At 39.7% G+C, this 27,106-nt stretch overlaps 1 protein-coding gene across 1 annotated transcript; it reads right to left on the bottom strand.

Moving 5' to 3' along the window:
* Window positions 1-617: 617 nt before the first annotated feature.
* trappc10 (trafficking protein particle complex subunit 10) lies at window positions 618-26,937 on the bottom strand. Its single transcript, XM_028022698.1, has 23 exons — window positions 26,756-26,937; window positions 21,912-21,993; window positions 19,140-19,275; window positions 14,442-14,641; window positions 13,927-14,122; window positions 13,704-13,815; window positions 13,357-13,604; window positions 13,119-13,265; window positions 11,841-11,955; window positions 11,400-11,476; window positions 11,149-11,240; window positions 10,728-10,868; window positions 10,329-10,438; window positions 9,331-9,863; window positions 8,444-8,585; window positions 7,426-7,584; window positions 6,456-6,685; window positions 5,986-6,086; window positions 5,078-5,201; window positions 4,694-4,858; window positions 4,367-4,547; window positions 3,142-3,336; window positions 618-2,270 (listed from the first exon to the last, which is right to left on the bottom strand). Exons 1-23 carry the CDS (start codon window positions 26,814-26,816, stop codon window positions 2,023-2,025), a joined length of 3,795 nt encoding a protein of 1,264 aa, XP_027878499.1. The 5' UTR covers window positions 26,817-26,937; the 3' UTR covers window positions 618-2,022.
* Between the last annotated feature and the right edge of the window lie 169 nt (window positions 26,938-27,106).

Raw genomic sequence — 27,106 nt, 5'->3', positions numbered from 1 at the left:
ACTGAGAAAGTCTGGTTCTTCTTCTTACACACCCAAGGGGGACGTTTGTCAGGTTATTTCAGATTTTTCTACATACCATATCTACCTCAGCTTTTCCTTCCACTCAACTTTCCTACAGTACATCACTCTGTACACTCAGCAATGACCTTTTGTGACTTACCCTTTATGTAGAGAGGTTGATTGTGGTCCGGTGGACGACTCACACATCTGGACTGCATAATTACGATAGTCGTAACGTTTCAGTTTAGTTTATATAATATTCTAATTTGAGACACGATATTTTAGCCATAAATTAACAGAAATAAACACTAGAAATCAGAGTGTTAGATCAATATAATCGTTCAGTTTTGCTTTCTAATTTCAATTAATAAAATTAAATACCTTACCTCTGCATCTGGCCTTTTGTCTAGTCATAACTTTTGGATCACAGTAAACACTGTTTTTTTTATGCTTCTAATGATTTAAACTTGATTCAAAGAGTAACTGTTTGGCTGATCTACAATAAAATCAAACTTTTACTTTTCCCAAAATGTGTAAATGTAATTTTCTAAAAGCCACGATCAGTAAACACCTGCCAGCACGTGTTAACTCCGACACATCCAACCGACCAAAACCGATTCAATGTTTTGTTTTTCTTGTTTAGTACAGTTGGCATCAAATATCCTTTTTAATTTCAATCATTATGTACAGATCAGTATGTACAGAGGTCAGAATACAGCAGAGGGTCGAGGGGCAGGGCGGAAGTCGCTGACATTCATTCTTTCCCAAAAAAAAAAGAAAAGAAGAAAACAAATCGTAGAGTTCCCCATTTCTCTCATTAGATCATCGCGGATCAGCAGCATGTGTGCATAGGACAGGTTCAGCGACACGCGCGTGTGCACACAGCAAATAAATATGCACATGAAGACCGACTGTACCGCCCGCTGGCTGATCCCGCTGTAGAAGTCTGCCCTGATCACACACACACACACACACACACTCATACAGAGACACAGAGCCACAGCATAGCAGGAAAAACACACACTGCCTCATCAGTCCAAGCTTCTTATTTTCTCACAGGGTTTAAATGAGAGACTTTTGAGTTGATTTTTAGCTTAATTTAGTAGAAAAGAAAATGTCACAGAATTCTCAGGGGTATTTAAAAACTAACTTTTGAACACTACAAACTGAACTTGAAATATTTGTTTTATTCTTAAAAGTTAAAACTGAGCCTTTTTCCCCTCTCATTTATTATCATTAGTTAAATGAGAATTACTTATTTTAATGGAACATCTGCCAGGAATATAACAGTATTTACTCAAAATGGACATAAATTTAACTGCGTAACTTCCACAACATGTTTGTTTTTTTTAAATATTCAGTATGAGGCGCTGTCTCTTTACTGTTGTTACTCCTAATAATCGCTCAGGGGCGTAATCCTAAATCTTAGTCTCCCGCTTTAAGGTACGTGATGAGGAAACACTTGAGAGTAGTGGAGCAGAAGAGTCGGCGAGGATGAGGAAAGAAATATTTTAACTTCATTGTAGCGATGGAGGCAAATATCTCAAACACACATAAAGCCAAAAAGAGGTCCAGAACGGCACTTCTAGCAGGCCACGCCCACTCAGCGTGACGGTACTTCAGTAGCAGATCATGGCGTACAAACATCGAGAGCTTTGGTGCGACATGAGACGATCAGGAGTGTTTTCCTTTAGTTCAAAATAGCACGACAGGCGCAGATTTGATTCTCCAGTTCATATATATATTTATATCTATAAATCCATTCAATGAGATATGTACAAAGTATGGCAAGGAGCACGATTTTACTTCAACTCGTCGTCGGGTGGCGTTGGCTCTTCACTGTGCAGTCCGTCGTGTTTCCAGTGAAGTGAACGTTTCATGCGTAGACGGAAAGGGGGGGGAGGCGGGGAGAGAGTCCGCGTCGGCGGCGCTCGGCGCGGACCCCGACCCGGACCCGGACAAGCTCCAGAGGCTCAGAGGAGTTCGTCCAGAGATGACAGGAAGGAGTCTTCACCCCCAGGGTCATGTGGCGTTGACCTCCATGATGTGGTCGTCGGCGGTGGGCAGCACCAGCACCTGCTGCGAGTGGCTGTTGTTGAACACCTGTCCCGGACTGAAGGGCTCCAGGCGCGGCATGGCCACGCCCCTCTGCTGCTGGTCGCTGCTGCCCACCGAGTGGACGCTGCCGCGGCTGCGGATGCTCGCCGTGTCCCCCTGGTCGTCCAGCGCCTTGTCCAGCAGGGACAGGCTGTCGTTCTCCACGCAGCTGTCTGCGGGCGGCGGGGGGAGGAGAGAGGGACATTAAAAAAGGGTCAGCACGAGTCGGAGGATGAACAACATCCTCCCTGCTGAATCAGTGAAAAAAAAATAAATACAGTATATATTTTATAACTAGAGCTGGACGATAACAGATCTGAGTTTTAATTTTAATTCCTTCTTTTTTTTTATGTTCGCCTTAGTCGTTTGTAATTTCTTTTCTATAAAGAAATTACAAATGCTTATTTGAAGATTCCCTGCTGTGATTTGAATGAAGGAGTGTTAGGGATCATGCTGTGAGAATTTTTGTTCAATTACAAGATAATGTTAGCTGAAAAAAGATGCAATTTTACCAGAAACCACCTTAAAAGTTGTTTGCACAGTCGTTTCAAAGTCCTGATACTAGTCCTGTGAAGCTGATGTGTTAGAAGAATAATTATTTCCTTAACTGTAAAACGTATCCCAACGTATAACTCCTCAGGATGCTCAACAATCCTCTGCTTAATTTTTGATTTTGCAGAAAAATAAACCAAATAAAGTACTAAAATTACTACTTTAACTTCTATAAAGTCTAATGTTACAACTTTACTCTGGTAATATTATGATTTTTATTCTTGTAATTAAACAAAATCTTGGCCACTTTATCGTAGAAATGACATGAATTCAAAGTACCTATCATCTTAAGACAAGATGATAGGTCTTAAATGTGCTGACATCACTCTGAACTATACAAAGGCAAGGGGTGGATTGGTGAGGGAAGAAAAAAGAAAAAAAATCCAGATTTTCTAAAAATTAAATCTCGAAAACCCCCAAAATTTGATTAATCGATAAAACGGATTAGATCGGTCTGGCGTTGCAGAGGCTTTAGTTCCTGTGGGGTCTCACCGGGGTCCGGCTGGATGGCCGCCGCAGCGTTGTGAGGGAGGTATTTGAGGACTTTGATTTTGGGGAAGGGCAGGTGACCAGCGAACAGGGGCATGACCTCGATCTGCACCTTGTGGGTGGCGTTGACCCTGAGAGGCATCAGCACCATCCCCGAACTCTTCCCACACACGGCCCAGTTGCTGCTGCTGTCGGCCACTGCGGACACAAACACACAGCAGTTAGCCTTCATTCCGTCCCTGCTCTTCTTCAGCGACGTCTGCAGCATTTTGAATGTTCCCCTACAGTGGTGGGTTTATCTATGTTATTATTTACGGATGTATAATTTGAGATTTATTTAATCAGATCATTTGTACCATAAAATGAGAAATTCTCAGAATCTAGTCGCTTGCAAACATTTTTAGTGTGTCGTTTTTCACGTGTCGTCATCCCGTCTGGGGCTGCAACCAATGATTATTTTAATAATCGATTATTCGGATGATTAATTGGATAGAAAAATGTAAATTCCATGGAGGTTTTTTAACCTCTTGAGTCGTTTTTATACAATATTAGATATTAGAAATACATTACAAGGTCCAAATAAACAATTCAATTCCATTTTAAATAAAGAAAAAATTATATTTTAATGGCTAAAATGCAATAGCAGCGTTCCTGTTATTGTGTACGACTGATCGTTTGATACATTTTTGCATTTACTGATTAAAAGTTGGATAGCAAAAAGTGCTTAATCATTTTTTTTATTAATATTTTTTAGCAGGATTTGAACCATGTGAAGCTGCAATGATGCCACTTAAAGGGTTCCGGGTAAAACATATTTAAAAAGATGTTGTTTTATCTTAGATGCAAAATCTATATTTTTTTTGGTAGAGTTTTGGCTTACTTACTGCTTTGATGGGCTTATTTATGAGTCTGTATACCAAAGATAACGATTAATCGATTGTTAAATTAGCTGACGATTATTTCAAAACTCAATTAACCACGATTAATCTGACTAATAGTTTCATCCCTAATCACTTCGAACTTCAGCTTATTTATTGGGGATTTTATGTGACAGACCAACATAAAGTGAAAATGAGATTCGGTTTGCAATGTCTTGTGTGAATAAAAATTTTGCATTTGGCTCCAACCATCAGCTTAGTGTTAAAGAAAAGCAAAATCCAAGCTAATTCACCATCATCCGATTCACGGCGCTTTTATTTAGATGAGGAAAACCCTGCTGCCGACTCACCTTCATACATAAGCCTGGTGGTTTTGAGTCCATCCGTGTCAGTCTTGCTGTCCTCGGCTACCTCTCCCTCTGAGGGCTCAGTCAGTCGTGTTATACACATCTCCAGCTCGCAGACCAAACCGGAGCGGCAGTGCTGCTCTCCCGCGGGGGGCAGGATCTCCGCTCTCACGCTGTACAATGTCTGACAGCAGGAAACAAGAGGCTGGGTCGTCATCTTCTCTTTCTGCAATCTTTATTTACAATAGTGACAGTACTACTCGAGTGTTCAAGCCACAGGAGGAAGAAGAAGAAGAAGGAGGAGGAAAAGAAAACAGCTCAGTGACTCACAGTGACTCTCTCCAGCTGGAACTGGTAGTGGAACGGTTTGAAGTCAGAGCTGTCTTGGTTAGGCGGACTGAAGTTGGCAGAGAAAACACACTGTAGACACGAGGGCAGATCGTCCTTCCACCTCACCTCCCACAAGCAGAACACGCTGTGCTTGCTGCACAGAAGCTAGAGGGAGGGGGGGAAAGTAAGCATCAATCATGTCCAGGTCCTGATCCTCGGACACTTCTGGAAATGCTTTCACAAAAAGGACTTTCTGATCACTACAAAAGTCTGAATGGAGCTTTTGGCTTAATAGGATAATTTGGCTAATGTGTTACAGCCTTTATATGGAAAGTTGAACTGTTCTTCTCTCCGTTTACATTTAAGAAAAACCTTCTTTCTCACCTGATTTGTTTTAGTGTTAAAGGATTGTAGTTCCAACGATGAGTGTTGCTTCTCTGTCAGTTTCATGTCTGTCAGGGTGAAGTTCATATCTGACACGTTCTGCACACACACCTGGATGTACTTTCTGTGGCGTCACAGAGGACAGAGGTAAAGGTAAGTCCAAGAAAATGCAGAATTCTACGTATTTGCTATTTTTACCAAAATATAATCTAGGGCTGAAACGATTAATCGGATTAATTGTGATTAATCGATTGTTGAAAAATCAGTAATCAATTGCTAACTGGAGTATTAAAAACTCTAGAGCAGGCCATTTGCTAAAAGAAAAACAATCAGAGCAGAAATTGTGCTAAAACTGCACAAAAATATTTACATTTTGCATATGAAATTTAAAAAATCTTCCTTTTCTGTATATTTGTTTTACCCAGAACTCCTGGTGTCAGTTTTAGCTTCATCTGCTTCAAACTCATTAAAAAAAAAAAAGCACCTTTTGCATCCAATTATCAATCGTTTAATTCAAAAAATGAATCACCAGATCAGCCATACACTGTATTGGTGTTAAGTCAAGAGCTGAGTTTTTAACAAGTATTTATTTAGCAGCAGATGCATCCTTTGCTATAGACGGCCAAGAGCACACTAAAGGAATGATGTCCTTGCATAAGGCAATACAATGTTTATTTTCTTATTTAAAAAAACAATTGAATTATTTGTTTATTGGCATGTATTAATGTTCTAATAATGTATAAAAAAAAAAAGATTAAATGAGAAATCTGCAGAATCTTTATCTGATTAATCGTCAAATAATAGATAGAATAATCAAATACTAAAACACTCATTAGTTGCAGCCCAAACATAATCCCATAAACATTTTTATCTGGATGACAGATTATTCTACAATCGTGCTGCCTCACCTGTTGCCAGCGGAAAGCAGTGAGTGTTTGGTCTTGAAGGGGATGTAGAAGGTAAGGGCGAGCAGGGTGGAGTAGATCGACCATGGACAGTCGATAGACATCTGTGGACAGAAACTGCACTGTTTTAAAAAAAAAAAACTTGTCTGTTTTCAGACTACGTTGTTTCCTTTCCACTTGTCATCGTCTCAGTTTCTCAGACATTTTCTGATTAAATGCTAAAGAAATAAAGAATATCAGAAGGCTCTAATCTCTGGTACTGACGACCCGCTGCACACGTCTAGATTGAGTTAAAACAAGAAACTCTGGTTTCGGCGTGACTCTGGCGTGTTAATTTGAGCAAACTGCATTCAGTTTCTCAATATAAAATAACTAGGAGGCCACAGCAGCAACTTTGTATCCTTAAAGGAAAATCACACTCCTGCAGCAGAGTGCTAGAAAAACACAAGAACATGAAATGTTGTGTTCCTCACCCTTTGGTCAATGGCGGTCATGGGTGTGTCGGGATGACTGTAGCTGCGAGGTCGATGGCGCACCTCCCCGTTGGTCAGCCTCTCGTTGGCCGGCCGCTCGGACCCGGACGGGATGATGCACAAAACCTCGAGCTGGAACTCCAGAACGTGGTAGGGCGGGGTGGGAGGTAGGCTGATGCTCGTCACCTTTTCAGACGACTGGATGGACAAGACGCTTTCACCCACCAACTCTAGTTAAAAATAAATAAACAAACAAGAGAAGAAATGACAATGTGAAGGGATTTTGACAAAATTTAAAAAATCTACAGCTTCAGGGAAAAAAAAAAAAAGTTAAGTGACTTTTCTGAAAAAAATCCTCTAATTTTATCCCGATAAAATTTTTCAAAAATTTTGATGTTTTTCAAAAACATCAAAAAGAGAGAAAAAATAAAATCTATCTGGGGTTGATGCAGTTTTCCCAAAGTAAAATTCAAGCACTTTTCAAGCATTTTTGAGGTGAGTTTTCAAATGTTTTCAGTCCCACACTTTGGAGATAAAAACAATACAAATGAACTAACAAAATAAAGTCAGTCTCAAGTCATGATTAACAGATATCATTTATCACTGTTAATAATAATGTCTTCTTGTAGTATTCTACATAGCAGACACAAAGTAAACTAAAATAAAGCTAAATTGTATGTTTTGAAATGTCTTTCACACATATGCTATACACCTGAGTGGTCCAAGAACAAAACAATAAAAACAAATCCTTCAATTTCAATAAGTTGAACATGTAAAATATTTATTTCAACTACACAGATCTGAATATCAAAATCAAGCATTTTCCAAACCTTCAAACCACCTAACAGAAATTCAAGCATTTACCAGGATTTCAAGCACCTGTATGCATCTTGTATGATGCTGGAAAAGACCGAATCAAATCTGAGAACATGTTAAACTGCATCAGCGATGAGCGGCTGCTGTTACTGACCAGCCTCTGGGCTGCTGATGCGGGCCGTGCAACTGGAGGAGGGCAGGATGGGCATGGTTTCCGTGTTGCTGAGCTGCAGAGCGTCTCCTTTCTTCACAGTGTAGTGACCTGTCAGCAGGGTGAATTTCACCAACTGAGCCATCCCCGCCAACAGAGGCTCTGCAGACACCAACCAGAAGCACAGTGAGCAAGAGAACGACACGACAGAACGCTTTTGGTCTCTAGTGGAACCAAAACGCCTCGTTATAGTGAGTTAGAGTTCATTTCATTCTGCAGAATGCGAATTTATAAAACAGCTTGTTCACTTAGGACAGTCTTTCTGAGACTTGACTTGCTTTAGCAGAAACAAAAAATTTTTTTCTGCACCATTAAATATAAAAAATAATCCACCCATTTCAATAAATTACATGTATTAATTGTATTTAATTAATTGAATTTAATCATTTAATGAACTAAAAATAATAACAGCTGTGGACGTGTAAGCAGAGCACCATTCATTACCAAGTAAAGTCATAAAAAACAAGGAACAGTTCTGACTAACTGAGTCGACTCCTACCCCTCACCGCATAGAGCCGTTCAAAGGAATCCAATCGCTTGTGCACAACAAATAAACACTCAGCAGCTGTAACTTAGCTTCCTCTGATCATATAATGTTCCTGGAGTTGTTTTCTTTCCACCGGTATCTGCAGCTTTTCTTTTGAGTAACCCGGTTTTAAGCCAGTTTTCATCATTATTTTGAACACAATCCTTTGGTAAGCTAGCTGTAGCGTCACACTTTGAGCTGACGTCACGGCAAATAAACGGTCGTTTACATGCAGTACCTCGCGGACCACTAGGAGGCCCCCGTGGACCACCAGCGGTCCGGGGACCACAGTTTGAGAAACTGACTTGGGATGTTTTAACCTGTTTACAACCCGTCTGGTTTAAAGTTTCATGAAAATAACTACTTATTTGATAGCATGTATTTTGGTGTCATATAGCAGGGGTTGGATTTTACTCATACAACATAAATTCAGACCTGAAAGTGGCTCCGCGGTGAGCTGGGGCTCCTGAGAATATACTTCATATCGGACCGATGGGTAGATATGAGACAGCACAAACTGCACTTCACCCACAGTGGCGCACAGCTGCCGTAACATGTAAGTTCCCGGCTGTCCGCTCTGTGGAGCAAAATCAAAGGAAAGCAGAGAATAAATGGGCAAAATGTGGAGGACCGAGAAAATGATGAACATCTTCCATTTTGATCAATATTTTTTTTCTTACGAAAATATAATATTATAAGTCAATAAATTACTTGGAAAAAATTTTGCTTTATTGATATTGTACATTTTGATAGTTTTTGAAATCCTGACCAGCTTGGGCCGTCCGTGATTCTTTCTTAAAAAAAAACAACGTCGTTTGCACATTTGTTTCCAACAATCCTGCAACTGATGATAATTTGATCCTGATGTGAAATCAATACTAGGATGCTCTACGTTCCTCATTATTATTACAACTTTTTTTTGCATAATATTATGACTTTTTCTAGTAATATTAAACTTTATTCTCAAATTATTAAGACTTTATTCTCATATTACTCTGACTTCTTTCTTGTTGTATTACTACAACATTTTTATTGTAGTGTTGCAACTTTTTTTTGGATTATTATTGTCGTACAACTTTATTCTATTAACATTATGACTTAATTCTTGTACAACTTTTTAAAATCAGAATATTACTTTGTTTTCATAATTTTTCTTAGCTTGGCCCCGATATTCTGTCAAATGAATTTACATAAAATGACTGCATTCTCATAATTGGCTTATTTATTTTTGTAGCCGGGCCTAAACACTCTGTCGTCTGAATATACTTTTAACATACTTTAAAGAAGTAAATGTTCAAAAGTAAGACCAAAAACCTCCTTACGGGTGCTGTCAAGGTGATGCTGTTGTTTCCGGGCTCTAAAGTGACATTCTGCACCTTCAGCATCTGTCCTCCTTCCTTCATGGCGACAGCAGGAGGGCTGACACAGTTGGACGTCTCCGGCGGCGAGCCGTTTTCACGGCGGCGAATGATCAGGTGGGTGTTTTTGCACACCACTCCTACGAAGTTAAGAGAATTGTCCGAGGGACTCCTGTCCTGAATCTCGTCCATTTCTAGCGTGGGACCAGCAGCCGCGGAGGAGGGCGGGCCTGCTGATGAGTTGCCCTGTTTAAACTCTATTGTCCCTTGGTTTGAGTTCCTCAGCGTCCCCTTGGACCTCCCGTGAGTCCCTCCGTGATCGATGTCAAAGTGAATGCTAGCAGCCAGCTGCTGAATGCGCACTGAAACGGGCATCAGGCACCTCAGAGTGAGCTCCACCTGCAGCACGGCTCCGGAGTGCACCGAAGCGGCCGCTGGGTGGAACTGTAGCCGCGTTAGCTGAGCAAAGACATTCATGCTGAGAGTCACTTTGTGAGCTGCGGAAGATGGGAAAGAAAATACAAGTGAGGAGAGGGAGAAACTTTTGTGCTTTTTAATAACTGTACGCCACTGAAATCAGTCCTGTTCAGAATATACATGCAGGAGAAGTTCCTTAATCTGTCCATTTGCAAAAACCAGGGGTTCACCGATTACAGTTGGCCAAAATGGATTTATTGTAGAGTTACTGCACCTCCAGCAGTAACTCTACTATAAATGTCACTAATTTGCTTCCTCATTGTTTATCTTTGCCTTTCTGCTTTCTGCCTACACATGCTGATATGTTCGCTAAATGCCACATTAATGAAAACTTAACTGAGTGTTTAACAAACTAATTTCATTAGATTCCACGTTAAAACAAAGCAGAAACAGATGTTTAAATAAAGGCACTTGACCTGTTACAAACTGATTAAAAACACACCAATGCACTTTAATATTTTTTATATCCATGACTGATTACTTACATTGGTTTCCGGACCTGCCAGCAAAAGTGAGAATTTCCTGACAAAAGTGCTTCCTCTCCTCCGTGGAGAGATTCACATCACCGGCCAGTAAGGCACTGGTTTGCAAGTAGCTGCAGTTGTTGTCAAGGACACCGCATAATAAAAAACGGCTGCTTTAAAAGGTAATCTTTCTAGGTCTAAAGACCCTACCAAAACTTTTCTAATTGTTTTTCCCGTTAATTAGATGTGCATAATTCTTTACTCTTGCAAACAGACATAAAATTATAAAACACAGTGGAGGAAGCTTTACCTCCACGGATCAATAGCGAACGGTATTTGTTAATGCTAATTGATACAAATACCAAAAATGCAGAAACAAGTGGTGTGTTTTAGCTGACGTTAGTCACTAGCCCAGGATACTCTTCAGTTCTGCCCAGCAGTTTCTGACACTCAGCGATCTGCTTCCTGGTGTGCGTCACAGGAAGACTCCATCCCTCCGATACGTACGACTTCAAAGCTTCCTGCAGAAAAGTTTCCGCCTGCTCAGGGTCTCCCTTCCTCCTGTCAAAGACCCACGCAGACGGGTAAACAAACAAAACATGTCGCCTTTTTTTTATTGTAGAAAAGAATACATAATTTACAGTGTGAAAAAACTTTCCCCTACTCTAAAATGCTTCAAATTCATTAACCAAGTCAATAATTAATACCAAATCTACGAATTTAGGTAAAAAAAAAACCAAGTTATTTCTTTACTTTAAATACATTTTTCTGGTATTCTGGTATAACCGCACACCAATCTACATAGTTAAGTGTACATTACATTACTCCCAAACTTCCTTACATGTAGAACTCAGCCAGGCTCTTCCCCACCAGCCTGGCGGACCGCAGCCGGCCGATGGCCTGGTACATTTCCATAGCAGCATGAGAAAGTTCCTGATGCAACAGAGAGCCAACAAGGAGGTGTTGGAATGGAGAGAGAAAAAATTAGATCCAATGTTTCAAGGACGTTACATCAGAAAATATATCGATGGGACAACTGGAGCAATATTTTCTAATGAAATACACCAAGAGGTTAGAGTGAGACGGACTTACAAGATAGTGCCTTTCGAAAGCCTCGACGGATGACAAGGCTTCTTTCAGCTTTTTGTAAGGACTCTGCAAGCTGTTGACTGTGAATAGACATTTGAGAGAAAGTGTGTTATTTTTCTCCAATTTAAACCAAAGTCAAGCAGGTTTTAGTTTCATTTCTACAACCAGGTATTAAGCTTTCCTACAGCTTGTTTCTTTTTATTTCAAATTGATATCCGAGTTAAAATAACCATGAGCTGGAGAGATAAATAGAAGAAATCAAACTCTTGTCCCTAATCAGCTAGACTGAATCTAAAGGAGGCTCACTGGGCCGCTGCTGCAAAATGATGTAAGAAAAAAAAAAAAAACGTCCCAATTAGAAGCAGCAAATAAGCTTAGCCTGGAAATCTAAGAATGTTTTTTTTTAAATTTATTTCAGTGCTACATCTATAGGTTTAAGCTCACCAGTTTCTGGCCTCTCATCCCCGAGTCCTGCCAGCAGATCCACGGTCCTGTTCAGGTCCTCGGACGTCGGCCCGTTTTTTGACACCAGGCCGCAGAGTTCACCCAAACTCTTCAGCTACAACAACAACAAAAGAAGGGGATACTTTTATTGTTTGGGTAGGTTTTTTTGTCTTCCCCTTTTTACATTTTAATCAGATAACAACAAAAATGCTTCTTTAGTCAATAAGAATTTCGCTCTGCTTCTGTAAAACAAATTGAGAAAAGAAGAACAGATAGGCTTTAATGACTATACGGAAAAAAATGTGCTCAATTGTTGCATGTTGTTTGTAGAGATCGAAGATGTTCACAAGTCCTTTTTCAAGGTCAGGTGTCAAGCGTATCACCCCAATTCAGAGTCGAGCCCAACGTTTCTAATGGCCGAAATAAACATTTTCTCATCAAATCCACATGCAGTGCAGCTCTAACACGAGATCTCTGCAGGCTAGGATTTCAGATCTATGCAGTTTGTCCTTGGACCAAAATTGTTACATAAAATTTGATAATTACCTTTCAATATTTTAATATTTATTAAGATGTCTTTTAATCATGTTGTGGTCAATTTATCATATAAAAAAACTGCTAAAGGCTGATTTAAATTTGGAAAAAATTTCAAATGTAATATCTACATAACATTTATGCTTTAAGAAAGCAAATAAGATTTCTGACTGGATCACGCTTTTTAATAACTAAGTATAAACCTGTTTGTCCCTGCTTTCATATTGTCAACATACAGTAGGTAGCACTAAATATGGTCTGGAAGGTTTCTTCTCATTGTAAGCTGGAGGATTTCTGATAGTATTGGAAAACCATTTTGTAAATACATATTTTAAATCTTTGTCCTTAATTCTAAATAGTAAAGATGTTCAAAATTTATAAAAATAAACAGAATAAAAGATGCAATGTGTAATAAATAAAGGAGTGTTTGAAAGAAGGAAACTGGAAGAGCTTTTATTTTGATGTTGCTAGAATAACAGCAAGAAAACAGAGGTAAGTTTTGTTTCCAAGAAAAAAAAATAAACTTGAAAATGTTTTACATCATTTTACATCTCTCTTAAATTATATAAATATTTTTCCTTTAATCTGTCTCTCCCCATCTTTTTCTGTCTGTACCTACTGCATTTTTTCCTCTTCCACTCCAACTATTACGTATCTTTACCAAACTCAGTCTGATAAATTCCCCACTCTTATCGTGAACGAAAGACTAAATCATTTATACAAATATCTAACGTTATGCTTCACCTTGTCTGTAGCGTAGGCCCAGAGTCCGACAGTATGGGAGCAGTTAGCAGCTAGCTGTGCCTGATCACAGCAGCCCTCGATCCGGTGCAGAACCTCCAAGCAGCTGAGAAACACCCAGCAGTCCAGTGCCCCGTCTATCACAGACACCTGCACGAGGTCGACAACAAAAGCGTTTCAGGAGGAGCTGTGAGGCAAAACGGCGTGTAAAGCCGTGAAGAAGAAACCGGGCTCAGTTTACCTCCAGCAGGCGCAGCTCCTGCACGCAGTTGTGGAGCAGCTCTAAGGCTCTCTGCGTGACCTCCCAGGGTCTCTGCAGGAAGATCAGTAAAGTGCATTGCCGAGAGAACAGGTAGCTCCTCAGGTCCAACAGGCTGGCCTCTCCGCGCTGGATGCTGTCCCTCTTCTCCATGTCGATGGGCCGCCGCAGCAGCAGGCCGCTCCAGTTGCGCACCGGGGCGCAGAACGACCCCAGCCAGTTGGCCGTGTCTGCGGACAAACACAAGCCGGTCGAAAATAAAACGACGCCCCACTCCTGATTGTAAAAGTGAGGAAAAAAAAAAACGCGGACTGGTGGAGACGACTCACCTCCTGCGCCGAAGTTCAGGACGTACTGAGTGAAAAGAGCGTCTAGTTCATCATACTGGACCAAGGCGTCTTCAAACTGCTGCAGCATCTCAAAAACAAAGGCCAGCTCCTCCTAGACATTCACAGACATTAAAGAGGCTGAACATGCGCATGAATGACAGAAGAAAAAAACAAAACAAAACTCCATCTCAACAGATAGAGATAGTGCAATACGCTGGGATACCTGAACCATGAAATATTCACAGAAGCTCCAGCCGGGCTGAGTGCGTTTCTCTCGGAGCGTACGCATGTCGTCTTCAAACCGCCCGAGGTTTTTGGTGAACGACATGAGGAGGAGAGTGCGCAGCTTCAACAAGAGGGAATTCCAGGACTCCAGGGACCGGGACGAGTCCTTCAGAGGGTCCGACAGAACCACGCACCTGTTTGTAACAAAGAGAATTTGATACATTTGCAGGCCAGCTGGACTTATTCTGATTCTACGATTGAAGAATTGTCAAGAAGGAGAAACAAGTGAGCGCTTCTGCTCTGTCTTTGCGCCAACAATTCAAAGGATGGAACAAAAACACCAAACGTTGTCTGTGTTGACAGGACAGAAACAGAGGCGGAAGCTCAAAATGTGAGCGCAACAAAACAAGAAAGTGCGGATTGACAACAATGGGAAGTCGATGCGCTACCGTTCCTCGTTTTTGGACTCTTTTGATCTGAACCGACCCGTTTGAAATGGGGAAACTTTCCGACCTGTCGTTCTGCTTGTTGCAGAAGTCGCTGCGGATCTTGTCCACGATGGACGAGCGAGGCAGGATGTTGGGCTTGTTCTTCTTCTTGGTGTCGTTGGTTTCCACGGCTATGATGACCCAGTCCGCCGAGCTGTGACTCCGCAGCGTGTTCTGCCAGCGCATCATGTCCTCCTTCACTGAGCTCTTGTACGTTTCCGTGTCCTGCACGAGAGGCACAGATTTTGTTAGCCAGGCGGTCAGTGGATGTTCACTTGCGCTAATCGGCCGTATCGTTACGGCCAATAAAAAGTGAGAGGAAAAACACGGATCGATTTACAGTGATAACTGCCACCAAATAGTACATATTTTGTTCTTGAGGGATTGATTAGATGTGCAATGAGGATTTATCTAAAGAGGGTATAATATGAATTTTCCAGTATATGAATTTGAATTTACACTACATGTCAAGAAGATGCTCGTTTCTGTTGCCTGTTATGCCCCTTTTCCTCGGCTCTGCTCGCTTTCGGAGCTTTTCCACCGGTATTTTTTTTTCGGGGTTGGCCCTGCTTTTTAGGTCAGGTCTCTGAAAGGATTGCTCATTTCTAAAAACTCAATATTTTGGTAGAGACTCCTTTTATATGAAATAATTGATCAAATTTATATTGGGGACAAAAAAAAAGTTTCATGTCTACATATAGTTTTAACAAAAAGAGTAAATGAGTTGGAGTAATATATTTAAAGGATTGTGAAATATATGTTTTGAGTAGAGTTGCGCGTCTTCTAAAGCAGTGTCAAAATAATTATATGTTAGCATGAACTATCAGGAAAAACAAATGTGAGCTTCCGTTAGGGATTGTGCATTAGAAAGGTTAAGCTAATTGGACAGCGGAAGCAACAAAAACAATGCTGCTCAGCTTCTCTGAACTAAACCTACTTCTCTGTAAACGACTGATGTGAATGTTGTGACCGGGACTTCCTGCATCAAGTACCGTGACTCGGCCGATGCCTCGGGGCGGCGTTTGCTCCAATTTGCTTGGAAGAGTTGGAGCGATTGAATATGATGATATGAGTCACTTGTTATGTAACCGTCGACGGGGAGGAGGAGAAACGGGAGTCTTGGAGATAGTGTTTTGAAACCGAAACAAGCAAGCTGCAGTGTGCAGAGTGTTGCTAAATGTCTGCGACCAGTTAGTGATGATCACAATAAGATGTTGTGAAGCACAAAGTTAATTTTGCAACACATAAAAATGTGTTTGCTTCTTTAAGACTGTAGGCATGGCAACCTGCAGATGATTTTAATTAACGAGATGTGATTAAATCCGCCTGACTTTCCAGCGACTGGGTCTCGTGTTTGTGCTGCTCCCTGGTCGGATTGGAAGATGAATTAGTGTTTGGTTTTAGCAGACGTAGGTGCTCATGTCACACAGATAAAGAGGTTTCTTATCAAGTTAATTGGTGTAGTTTTGAAGCCTGCGCTGTCCACAGCTCAGTTAGAGACACAAACACACCTGTTCCTACTAGCCCTGGCATGGAGTGAGGTGAAAATGTGCTTCGTCTTGGAGGAAAACAAATGGCAGCGGCAGACGTTCCAAAGCACTGAAAACTAGAATGGTGCAAAAAGTCAAAATTTTCAGCTTTTTATCTTCTCTAACGGATGACATTATAAAAAGCGATGTAGACATTTACAGCTGTGACATTAAGTTGTGACATGAAGATGATTTAAGAGATGTAAAATGTCATACAGAAACATGAAAAAATAAAACACCCTGAGCGGGTTGAAACTGCAAAAATCTGACTGCTCAGCCTGAATGCAAGGGCACAAAAATGATCTTTGCAGCGTCTTTCAAAAGTATTCACACACCTTGAACTTTTTCACATTTTTGTCGCATTGCAACCACATTTCATCACATTCTATGTATTTTACTGGGATTGTAAGTGACAGACCAACACAAAACTTTGGATATTCAGTGGAAAGAAATTCATTCATGAACTCCAATATTTTTACTAATAAATCTGCCCAAAGTGTGCTCTGTGGTTGTATCTGCAAGACTTCTTGGCGTGTGTTTTTCTCTACCTGCTTTGCACATCTAGATTTGACATTTTTGTCCGTTCTTTAGAAATTTAGCAGAGGTTTTGTTAGATTGGATGACAAGTGTGTCAGTAGCTGCAGTTCCATTATAAAACCTTTGTCGGTATTCTGCTAACGTGAAAGTAAAACACAGTTTTACACTAGCAATGTTCCCATTAAATAAGAAATGCAAATAAATCACATGTGATAAATCATTTAAAAAAAGAAAAACATTCAACAGCACCATTCTCCTCCTTTTCTGGCAGTAGTAACATCCGGTTGTTGATCACGACTCGTTGCGTTACCATTGTGGTTTTATGAAATACAATAATTTTGATACACCTGAAAAAGCATCTGCTCCTGGTGCAAAAACCTTTTACTGAAAATTGTGATTTTATTTAATTTTTTTTTAAACAATTGACGTGTTTCCTTTAATTAATTAATATGCTTAAGCTAAACTACTCCACTGTAGCTCTGCTTAGTGGTGGCAGCTTGTTGGAAGAAGCAGCTCCTGTTTAAAGGCCGTTGCATCCTCTACCCTGTTTTCTACCAGTATTTATAATCTCCATTCATCTTCCCATCAACTCTGAGCAGTTATGAAAATTTTCTGGGGGTGCCACTGGACAGTACAATAACAAAAAAAATCAATTGCGGCATCACAGAATTATGAGGGAGTATGAATACCTTTTAAGGTTCAGTAAAACAAATCAATTTGAAAGCAAAAAAAAAAGAAAGAAAAGAAATTGTATATTAATTCTCACAATATTAGCAAAACTACAAGTCTGACATTGTTTTATCAAACCAAAATGAGCTGCTGAGACACTCTTTGGCCCGTTTGTTGACTAATTTTGGGAGGTGAACATCTAATTCTTATAAGCTTTAAAGTAAATCCCAGCTTAGGTTTATTTTTCCAACACTACAGGCATAGCTGTTGTGAAACATCATGAGTCACAAGCTGGTGACAGCACTTCCTTAACTAAACCGAACGCTCAGTCAGCAGCAGCAGGTTCCTGCCTCCCTCTGTGTTGTTCGCCACTCTGTGGCACCTTTACGAAGGGACATGAATGCAGGCTGACAAGTGGATAAACTAGCGGCAGAGTTGAAAACTTGACTTTTTCTATATCGTTCAAGTCACGACTGCTTAAATCATCAATGAGACCGACACATTTAACTCTCTTCACAAACACTGACACAGTCAGAAAGATTTCCTGAAAGATGGACTCTAAATTCTGTCTCTGCATGTTTTGCATACAAACCGGTCTATGACACATTGTATTCTAGGACTGAAACGATTCCTCGAATGATTCGAGTACCTTGATTGTTAAAATTCCTCGAGGAAAATGGATCTGCATCGAAGCTTCGTTAATTAATGTTTTATTATTTAGCGAACCGTGTTTCGGGCTGGAACATTATTTGCTGCGCAGCGCTCTGACTTCCGCCTATGAGTTGTTGACGGAAGCTGAGTGTTAGCAGCATAACATCCAATTTTCAAGCTCGGCCCGTGGGGATTTCATTGATTAATAATAATGCCCGGCTTTTCATCATTTTTCGGGGACCAATAAGCATCCTTAAAATGACTGACGCGATGCCTGGAGTACGGCAGCTTTTCTCTTCCGGGAGCTGCTGGTTCAGAGCGCTGCAGGAGTATTTATACAGGTGAGCAGATAGACTGAACACGGCGAGCGGCTGAGTAGCTGATGCTTACAGTGTAAGTGTAGCTTTATGGACGAACCGCACAATAAATTTCATATCATCGAGGTCTCAACAAAAGGGTGGCGGAGTGCATCCCTTTACATAGCTGGGAGCTGAGTTTCTGACTGTGACGAACAAAGGTGTCAAATCCCATTGCTAACATTGACACAAAAGCTATAAATGGGCGGGCAAGGCATACCTGTCAAGTCTCCCATTTTGGCAGGGAAACTACTGTTTTTTCATCCCTCTTTCCCCGCTGTGCTCCCGTATTAGCATTTTCCCGTAAAAATTACGTATTTGTCTAACTTTTCTTCAGGTTAACTTAGAAAGTGAGCTATTATTGTTACAGGTTAATTTTCTAAACTACAAAAAAGTTACTGTTAGGGAAGCTCAAATATGAAAAATTGGACTGATGTTGATATCCAATAGTAACACTGGTATTATGCTAGATTTACCAACATTTGATCAATTTATCCGATTACTCGATTAATCGTTAGAATAATCGATAGATTACTCGATTACTAAAATATTCGGTTACAACAGCCCTATTTTATACAGATGTTGTTCTAAGCTGGAGTGTAAACAACCACGTCATTCCTCCCATTTCACAAAGTGCTAAGGATTTTATCAAGACCCAGCAGCTGAGAACTGCTAAAAATAGGCTTTTTATTGTAAGACTGCAAAGTAAAAAGTTTAGAACATGACTAACCACAAGTCCTCCCATGGGTGTGCCATGCTCTCGGTTGGTGTCAAATACTAATTTCATTAACCAATAATTATAATAGAAAAAAACAGAGAACAAGTTTTTATTTGTTTTTTTATTCAATTACAAAGTTCCAGATCTTTAAGCAAGAGAGGAATATGGAAGCAATTATAGCAATTGTTCCTCGAAATAAACAGAGCAGAGTTATTGTGTGTGTGTGTGCCTGCGTGTGTGTGTGTGTGTTTGAGTCTACTCACACAGCAGTCGGTCCAGTAGATGTGGAGGAAGGGGAACGTGAGAAGAGCCTTGTTGCCCTCCTTGGGGAGCAGCTCCTCCTTAAACTGGACAAAATTAGCTTCAAGGTGGATCATTTTTGGTGCGCGGCCGTAAGTCCTGCACAGCAGACAAAGCAGAGTTTCATGGCCTCATTTCACTTCTGTGGCAATGAAAAATGAAGATGTTCATTAAATGACAACATCTGATGATGATAATATACCATCGGAATCGTCACTCCGTCAGGCTTGTCTTTGAAATATTACTCTATAAATGCTTAAAGGTTTGATTAGCTACTTGTTAGCTTCTCAAATAAATAAAAAACAATCACAATTTGAGAATATTTATTATGTGCAATACCTTTTTTGTGTCTAAATTGTGAACCGAGGATTTCCCAATCCGATCCAGATACACAACCCATTTTCTTGTGCACTTTACATCATTTTGTTTGTCTAACATGATTTCTCACTGTTTTAAACCCTTTACAGTGACAATACTTGGAAAACAGAGACTATGATGGCTGCTGCAGCTTCCAGCCTGTGTGAGGCTTTGGTTTCAGAGCGATCTCTGTAAACAGCAGCTGAAACACTAGTCCTTCAATTCTACAACTTTCAAACCAAAGTCAGTTTTTGAAGGAGTCTATGCCCACATTATTACCTGGAACCACACTGAAATATGTCATGTGCTGTACACTCAATGATTCATATGAAAACAGAAAATAAACAAGCCAGCATTAACATTAGCAATATTTACAGACTGACCATCCAAAAGCAGCAGGAAAAGCTCATTGTTATTAAAGATTTCTTTTTAAAACCCTTTTAACTGCAAACATGGCATTTATTTTAACATATTAGTATTTAAAGTATTAGATTGGGCCTCAGTATGAGTGAATATCTCTTCATAAATGACGTGATTGCTAGCATTCCTACATTCCTTATTGTTCTTTCAAATTAATGTCATTATGAATGATATACTGGTAAAAAGAAAAAAAGAAAAAGGAAAAAAAACAAAACAATGTGCTGCTGTTACCGGTAGCAAATGCTTTCGTTCTTACCACTTTAACCAGAAGTGCGGTAACGCTAGTTTCGACCACGCCAACATAAATAACTTCAGTGTCACATTCATGCAGACCACGTTCAATGCAACCAGTCAGGTTTATAAAACTCATGGTGAGAGGACACCGGCTCCCATATTTGCTGATCTCAAAGAAATCCATCCTCATTTGAACAATGCATTTTGTTATTACAGTTTTGAAATCTGAACCCTGATAAGGCTGAAAACTAAAAACAGGTTTCACCACTTTTACTCCAGTGTGACGTTGCTTTGCTGAATTGGTCTTTTGTAATCAGGTCTCAAGCCATTCCCATAGGAACCATTTCTTGATCCTAACCAGTAAACTGAGGCCACTTCTCTTCAAGGGAAGCCCAAAAGGCTACCAGATCGGCAGTGCAATCCTTAAAACAACAACGATATGTACAACTAGTAAAAATAATATGCCTTTTTTCCCCCGTAGCAAATAAACTGAAAGACAACTTCCTCCAAGCCTTCACAATATAGCATTACCCAAACAGCTTCCTGTATCTTTTAAGTCTGAAAGCTGCAAACTGTAATTTGTCTGTGACACCAATTAGCAGAGAGATGTCTACTTTGTTAACCGCGACCTATAAAAACACTAGATACAATCTTAATATTGGGTGCAACATTAGTGTTGGTTGGCAGACAGAGGATGAAGCAGCTACATATATTACGTTGAACTACTTGTTGGTACTTTCAACATTGAAAACTGAATTTTTGCACAAATCTAACTTGCAATAGGCTTGAGGTTCTCATATTGAAAGCACTAATGCCATCCGGCACCAATAATTCCTATTGGTTATTCGACAATGGGCTTTATTCTCAAGTCAAAACATTAAAAAACAAAATAATTAACGTGCATGATATAATTCTGCAACTATTGTACCTAAACTCAATACATTTTTTATATTTGTTTTAACAATTTCCACAAAAACAAAAATGCTAAAAAGGTTAAAAATACGTCTATTTCTATGCTCACTGCATCACTTGTGGTTCATTGAAGGCAGAATAAGCGATTATCACTTCCAATCCAGAAAAGATTTCCTCAGTGAGCAACTCTTCCAACACCCTGCTTCGTTAACCTGCACCTAATTGAACTTTTACAGCTACTCAGACTCTACTGCCAGATAAAATCAACTGAGCGTGTAACATGTACTGTTCTGAAGCTTAAATGTTGCTCACAGGTTAGAAATATGCTAAGCGACTCCAGAAAATGAAACAGAAGAAGGTCCAAACAGCCTATATCTGCAGAGAGCAGTGTCTATTTTATGGAGTTGTAAGAAAAGCGACCTAGCTTCCCGAACAACCTTCTTTAGTCTACTCTATCCTCCTTTAATACGACTGAGTTTGCAGTAGGGAACGTTTTGTGGCAAAAACCCGTAACGCGTAGCTTTGTCAGAGGAAAAGTCCTCCAACATAAATGACCCTCCCAGAGCATCGATAATAAACTTCTGTCAGAAAGTAACAAGGGAGCGGAAATGATCTCTGACCTGACGTACATCGGGTTTTTCCACATGAGCAAAACTAAAATAAACAAACTCTAGCGGCAAACTCTTCACCAACTGCATGGCTAAATCTTTAAACACTGGACTTTCTTATTTTCTTACCTTTGACAAAAGACAAAGAAAGATGCTCTTTATATTTTTCCTGATGTTTTGCTCATGGATTTAACCAAAACTCACCTTCTCCACTCCATTGGCTCCCTGGGAAGCTGCTGAGCCAATGAGGTGAAGAGCGACGTGAACAAGCTCTGGTCTCCAGCACCTGGACGGAAGAGAGACAAGAACAACAAAAATGAAAACTGAGAAAAGTGTTTGAAGAAATTAGTTTTATTCCTTCCACTTTTTAGACTTAAAGAATCATTTCTGTCAGTAACACAGGAGAATTGCAAAAGAGAATTTTCCTAAAGATAAAGCGAACACAGGGAGTGAGAATCCAAACATGCTAAACAAGCCTTTCAAGAATGTGCAGTGAACAGTTGGGTTTAGTTTCGCACCAGACGATCACTCTGCAGCCTAAAGCAAAAACTGCATTTGGAGACACTGACAGCCTTAGCAGATTTAAAAACAACTCTGATTAAAGAAACCAAGCAAAAAGACACCTGAACGTATCAAAGTCTGGCAGAGACAAGTGTATAATGGGAAAACATACCAGTAGATGGCAGTAATGCACCAATTTGTTGTTTGCAAACCACCATTAAAACTTTAAGAGGCAAGAAGAAGTCAACAAACATGGATGACAATCAGCTTCATCAAATGTAGAAATAATGAGAATATTATTTTGAATTCATACATTTAAAAGAACAGGCTTTTGCAATTATTTTTTTCCCATTATTTTAATTTAATTGCTTAGCTATTACAGTGTGAAAAATTTGTAGAACGTGCCAATGTTTAATCCAAATTAGCAAAGAAATCGTCAGCTGCAGCCCTGCAAAAAATATAACCAGCAATACAGAACAACATCGACGTCAGTACTACGCATAAAATCTCTGCATTTTTTTCTAAAAACAGTAACGACGAACAAAATCCCTCCATCACTCCCTCGACTTACAAAGCTGGTTAGCTATAGAGTTTAGCCAGGAGCGGCCTGTGATTACAAACACCAACATGGCGACTATATAACCGAAGTGGGCTTAACGCTATTCCCAATCTATTACCAGACTGCAAAAGGCGACTTAATCCCTCCTTGAAGTGTTTTGTGAAAGGAGCTTATGACTTGACCACCTTAGTCTTGAGCTTTTTAATCTTTTTATGCTGCAACAAGAAGCATCACCAGCTATTTTACAGACAACAAGACCTTGAATGTACAATACCTTAATAATCAGCTTATTCTTATTGCAGTCCAGACAGACAGTGTTATCACAATAATAACCATAAATGTAATTATTTTGCTTCCATTACAGAATTATGCACTACTTTGTGTTGGCCTTAAAATCCCTTTAAAAGTCTATGAGAACTTACTTACTTACAAGGAGCGATGTCAGATAAATCTGCCCACTCATGAAGTAGCTGCTACAAAAAAAATCTGAGGTTTGAACAGTGTGTAGTAATGAAAATAATCCAGGCTTAAAAACACTAAAGGTTTCACACGCCTTCCAGGTCGGGCGTCCGTTTAAATGTGCTCCCTTCTCATTAAAACAGTCATCAAACCAAACGGGTCTGGAACAATGTAGATATAAAAAGCACTCGGGTTGTAAAAACCATGTGTGGAGCACCTGACGCAGACTAACAGACTTTAAACAGCGCCATACATTTCAAACAGGACAGCTACATTTTCTCCAGTTCGCATCTAAAATAATTTTTTATTGTTATATTGCTTAAAACAAAGAAAGACACCAAAGTCCTGCAACAGTTTCAATGTGGACGGTTCACAGTCCCAGAGTTGACAATGGGCTCCGCTGTCACATGAAAAATAAATTTTACAAACAGAGCTCAGTGGTAATAACAGGGATGCCCCAGATTTGCATCAGAGTTCTTAGCAAAACACCCTGTAGTTGCCATTTTAAAACAGCCAATTCTTTAAAAAAACAATGATCTAATGAATCTGGATTTTCTCTTACAACAAATGTTTTCACCTCAGCTCAAACATCCCCAGTTGTCCTGGCTAAGCAAAAGTTAAAGGTTTTTTTATTTGATTTTATGACTTTTAAAGCTAACCAACAAGTTTATGAATGCATTTTCTGGGACAGTTTTGTGCAACAAACAGCAACAGCAATGAAATATGTCCCGACTTGAAAGTAAGCTTACTTCAGCGTGACACTTCAACAATTATAGCAGTAGAGTCAGATGCAAGTTTAGACACAAGAGGCGAAGCTACGAGCATTTCTGGTCAAGTGTTTTCAGAACATCATAGCAGCTTTTTTAACAGAGGTCAAACCTTACTGGACTCTGGGTCAAAGTATGTTTCTCTGTGAGGACAAACAATTACGTTAAGTGGGGGAAAAAAATCACAGTATTTATATGGGGAATTTAATACTGATGGAACATTGTATTCTGATGAGGAAGTATAAACACTTGAGGCTACTAAGCTGCATTGAGATACTCATGCACTCATATCACCCAGGAATATAGTTTTGTCATTATGGAAAAAAATAGAAATCCCAAATAGCGCCTAGGAGTAATTCCAAAGTTATGATTTCACATGTAGACAAAGCTCCAGTATATATTTTTATTTTATTTTTAAGAAATAAAATACTAAAACCTGTACGGATCGTTATCCACACAGCAACAAACTATGAATCACAACACATGCTGACAGTCAGAAATGTATACTTGGCAGAGAACAGACTATTTGGTCAGTTTAGTATGAGTCTGTAAAATCTGATACTCTAAATCAGAAAACTACCTGACTGGAAACACTGGTGACCAACGACAATGATTTGCCGTTCTTCATTTCTTTTAGAAAGGCCCTACTTCTGTAGACCCAAACCGAAAACGGAGGCTTCAATAGTCAATGTTCAAACACAAACCCTATACGGCAAACACGTTTGAGATCCAAGTCCAAGTGAACCTCTAAGCCTGAGCATAACACACACAAACTGGCTGGATCGGTGTCTGACAACTGTGACCCTAATCTCGCCATCATACGGCTAAATTCTCTACATGCTAATTTAGGAAGAGCCTAATTTACAAAACAGAAGTACAAAATGATGCAGGGCTGCAGCGAGCAATTATTTCAGTAATCAATTTCTCTGACATTTAATCTGATAAAAAACTAAAAAAAAGAGGCATATTCTGCAGATTTTTCATTTAACCACTTTTATACAAAAGTAAAGATATACATATATATTTTAAAAAATATATACAGTATGTTTAATAAAAAAAAAACAGCAAATAATGAAATAAAAAATTTTTTAAATAAGAAACTAAACATTTTATAAACATATTGTTTCTTTGGTGTATTGTGTGTGTGTGTGTGTGTGTCTGTGTGTGTAGACAAAGTTTATAACAGTTACAATAAGAAGAAACAGTTTTATTGCCCCTATTTTTAGAAGAAAAAAATCTAAACAGTTGAAGTAATAAAAAATGTTTAGACTACTGTGGCTGTGGTTACTTAAGTAGATTTAGTTTTGCCTAATCAGAGCAGTAAAATTTGTTTTTACAAATAACGGCATATTTATATTGCGACCTATGGTAAAACCAGTAGGATTTTGTTTAAGTCCTCACATAAAAATTGTGTCCTGGGGTACTCTAATGAGGCTTAGAGTCTGGCAGTTTTGAAATTGGCATTTTCAGAAAATTGTTTATTTGTTTTAGGGCTGCATTATCTTGGAAAAAACAGACATTGCATTTTTTTTTTTTACCCTAGAATATTGATATAAAAACCTATTTTCTTATTTCCTCTCTTTCTCATCTGTCCATCACTCTGAAATATTAAGCATTTTGGTCTGTAGTATCCCATGTGAGCATGGTCTGAGACTCTGGCTGGCTGGCTAAATATGACATTAGCATGAGAAATGCAAGTTCATAACACTCGGAGTATATTAGCCAGCAATTATTGAACTCCAAATTGTCATTTGCACATACTGATATTGTCAAATAGCCCTAATTTGGTCCATCTGTAATAATAATAATAATAACAATGCAGATTTATTAACAGGCATAGCAGTATTCAAACTAGCTCAAGATGAGAGAATTACAAGAACCTACAAATCAAACCACAAAAAAAAGTACAACAAAGTAAATGGTGTTGATTGTGTTTACATTATGAAAAACTAGCATGAGTTCTTAGCTAGGGAACTGGGCAGATTCTGATCTCTGGTTGAATTATTGGTGGTTCAATTTGTCAGTAAATCGACAGCTTTTTCGATGAGTTCCCTAAAACAGGTCATTTATCATCACAGTCACCAAAACTGACTGAAAAAGAAATTTACCAACTCAGTGCCACCTGAGTGTTTACTTGATTGCCCACAGGCACCATGTGCTTCACATTTCCAAATCTGTCACCATATCCCAATAGCCTATCGTCATGTTGACCTTTACATTTCTTACTCTGATTTCCAGTATTTCTGTGTACTCCCGGTCCATCGAGAGGCGCTAAAAATGGAGCAGTCTGCGGTGAGAGATGCAGCTGGCATTCCCTCCTAAAATAACCCCTCTTAACAAGCTTCCAGCAGACACTCAGGGGTTTATGAATGGTAACATGGCCTCAAACATCATGTGGGTCGACAGTGTCCCAGCTGCTAGCAGAGAAAGCAGTCGCAGGATAGCAGTGAACAGGACGGTCTCCTTCACAAAACTGCAGCAAACAGACGTGACGTTTCTATCCTCGGCTCGGCCTGTTAAAACAGCGAAGCTACTTAGCTAGCTGAAAGAAGTCCCATGTTTTATGAGGTCAATTTGTAGACAGCAGCCGGAGTGCTTATTGTGCACGTATTAAAATAGGACAGGTAGAAGCGAAGTCGCCACATAGACAAGCTGAGGGTGACAGCCAGCTCAGCTAAAAAGAGCTAATGAATATAGCTAGCAGGCTAGCTGTCAAGAGAAGGAAAAGTGTAGCTGACCGTCTCGTTTTATCAATCACTTACATGTTACAATCGGCTTGTTTTCCATGGTATATATGACTGGCTTTTCCTCTTGACTCTCCATATGTTTTAAGGGTAGTCCTCCATGAAAATAACCTCCAAACAGGGCTTTATTATTAGGAAGTGCCTCTTTGTGCAGCTCTGTTGAATCGGTGGGGCCTGCGTCCCCACTGCACCTCCGGGAAGTGCGTAAGCTCTGCGTCATTAAAGGGCCAGTCTGTCATTTTGGTTTTGGTGAAGGAAACGTTGACAACAAGCAAACATGAAGAAATTATTTTTGATTGAAACACATACGCATTAAAAGACTTCTTAAGACATAGCTGCAGTTGTTGTTTTGCATATAAAATGTCCTTT

The sequence above is a fragment of the Xiphophorus couchianus genome, chromosome 7 (assembly GCF_001444195.1).
Source record: "Xiphophorus couchianus chromosome 7, X_couchianus-1.0, whole genome shotgun sequence".
Lineage (NCBI taxonomy): Eukaryota > Metazoa > Chordata > Actinopteri > Cyprinodontiformes > Poeciliidae > Xiphophorus > Xiphophorus couchianus.
The sequence above is the reverse complement of the archived record's forward strand: the minus strand, read 5'-3'. Positions and strand labels throughout refer to the sequence as shown.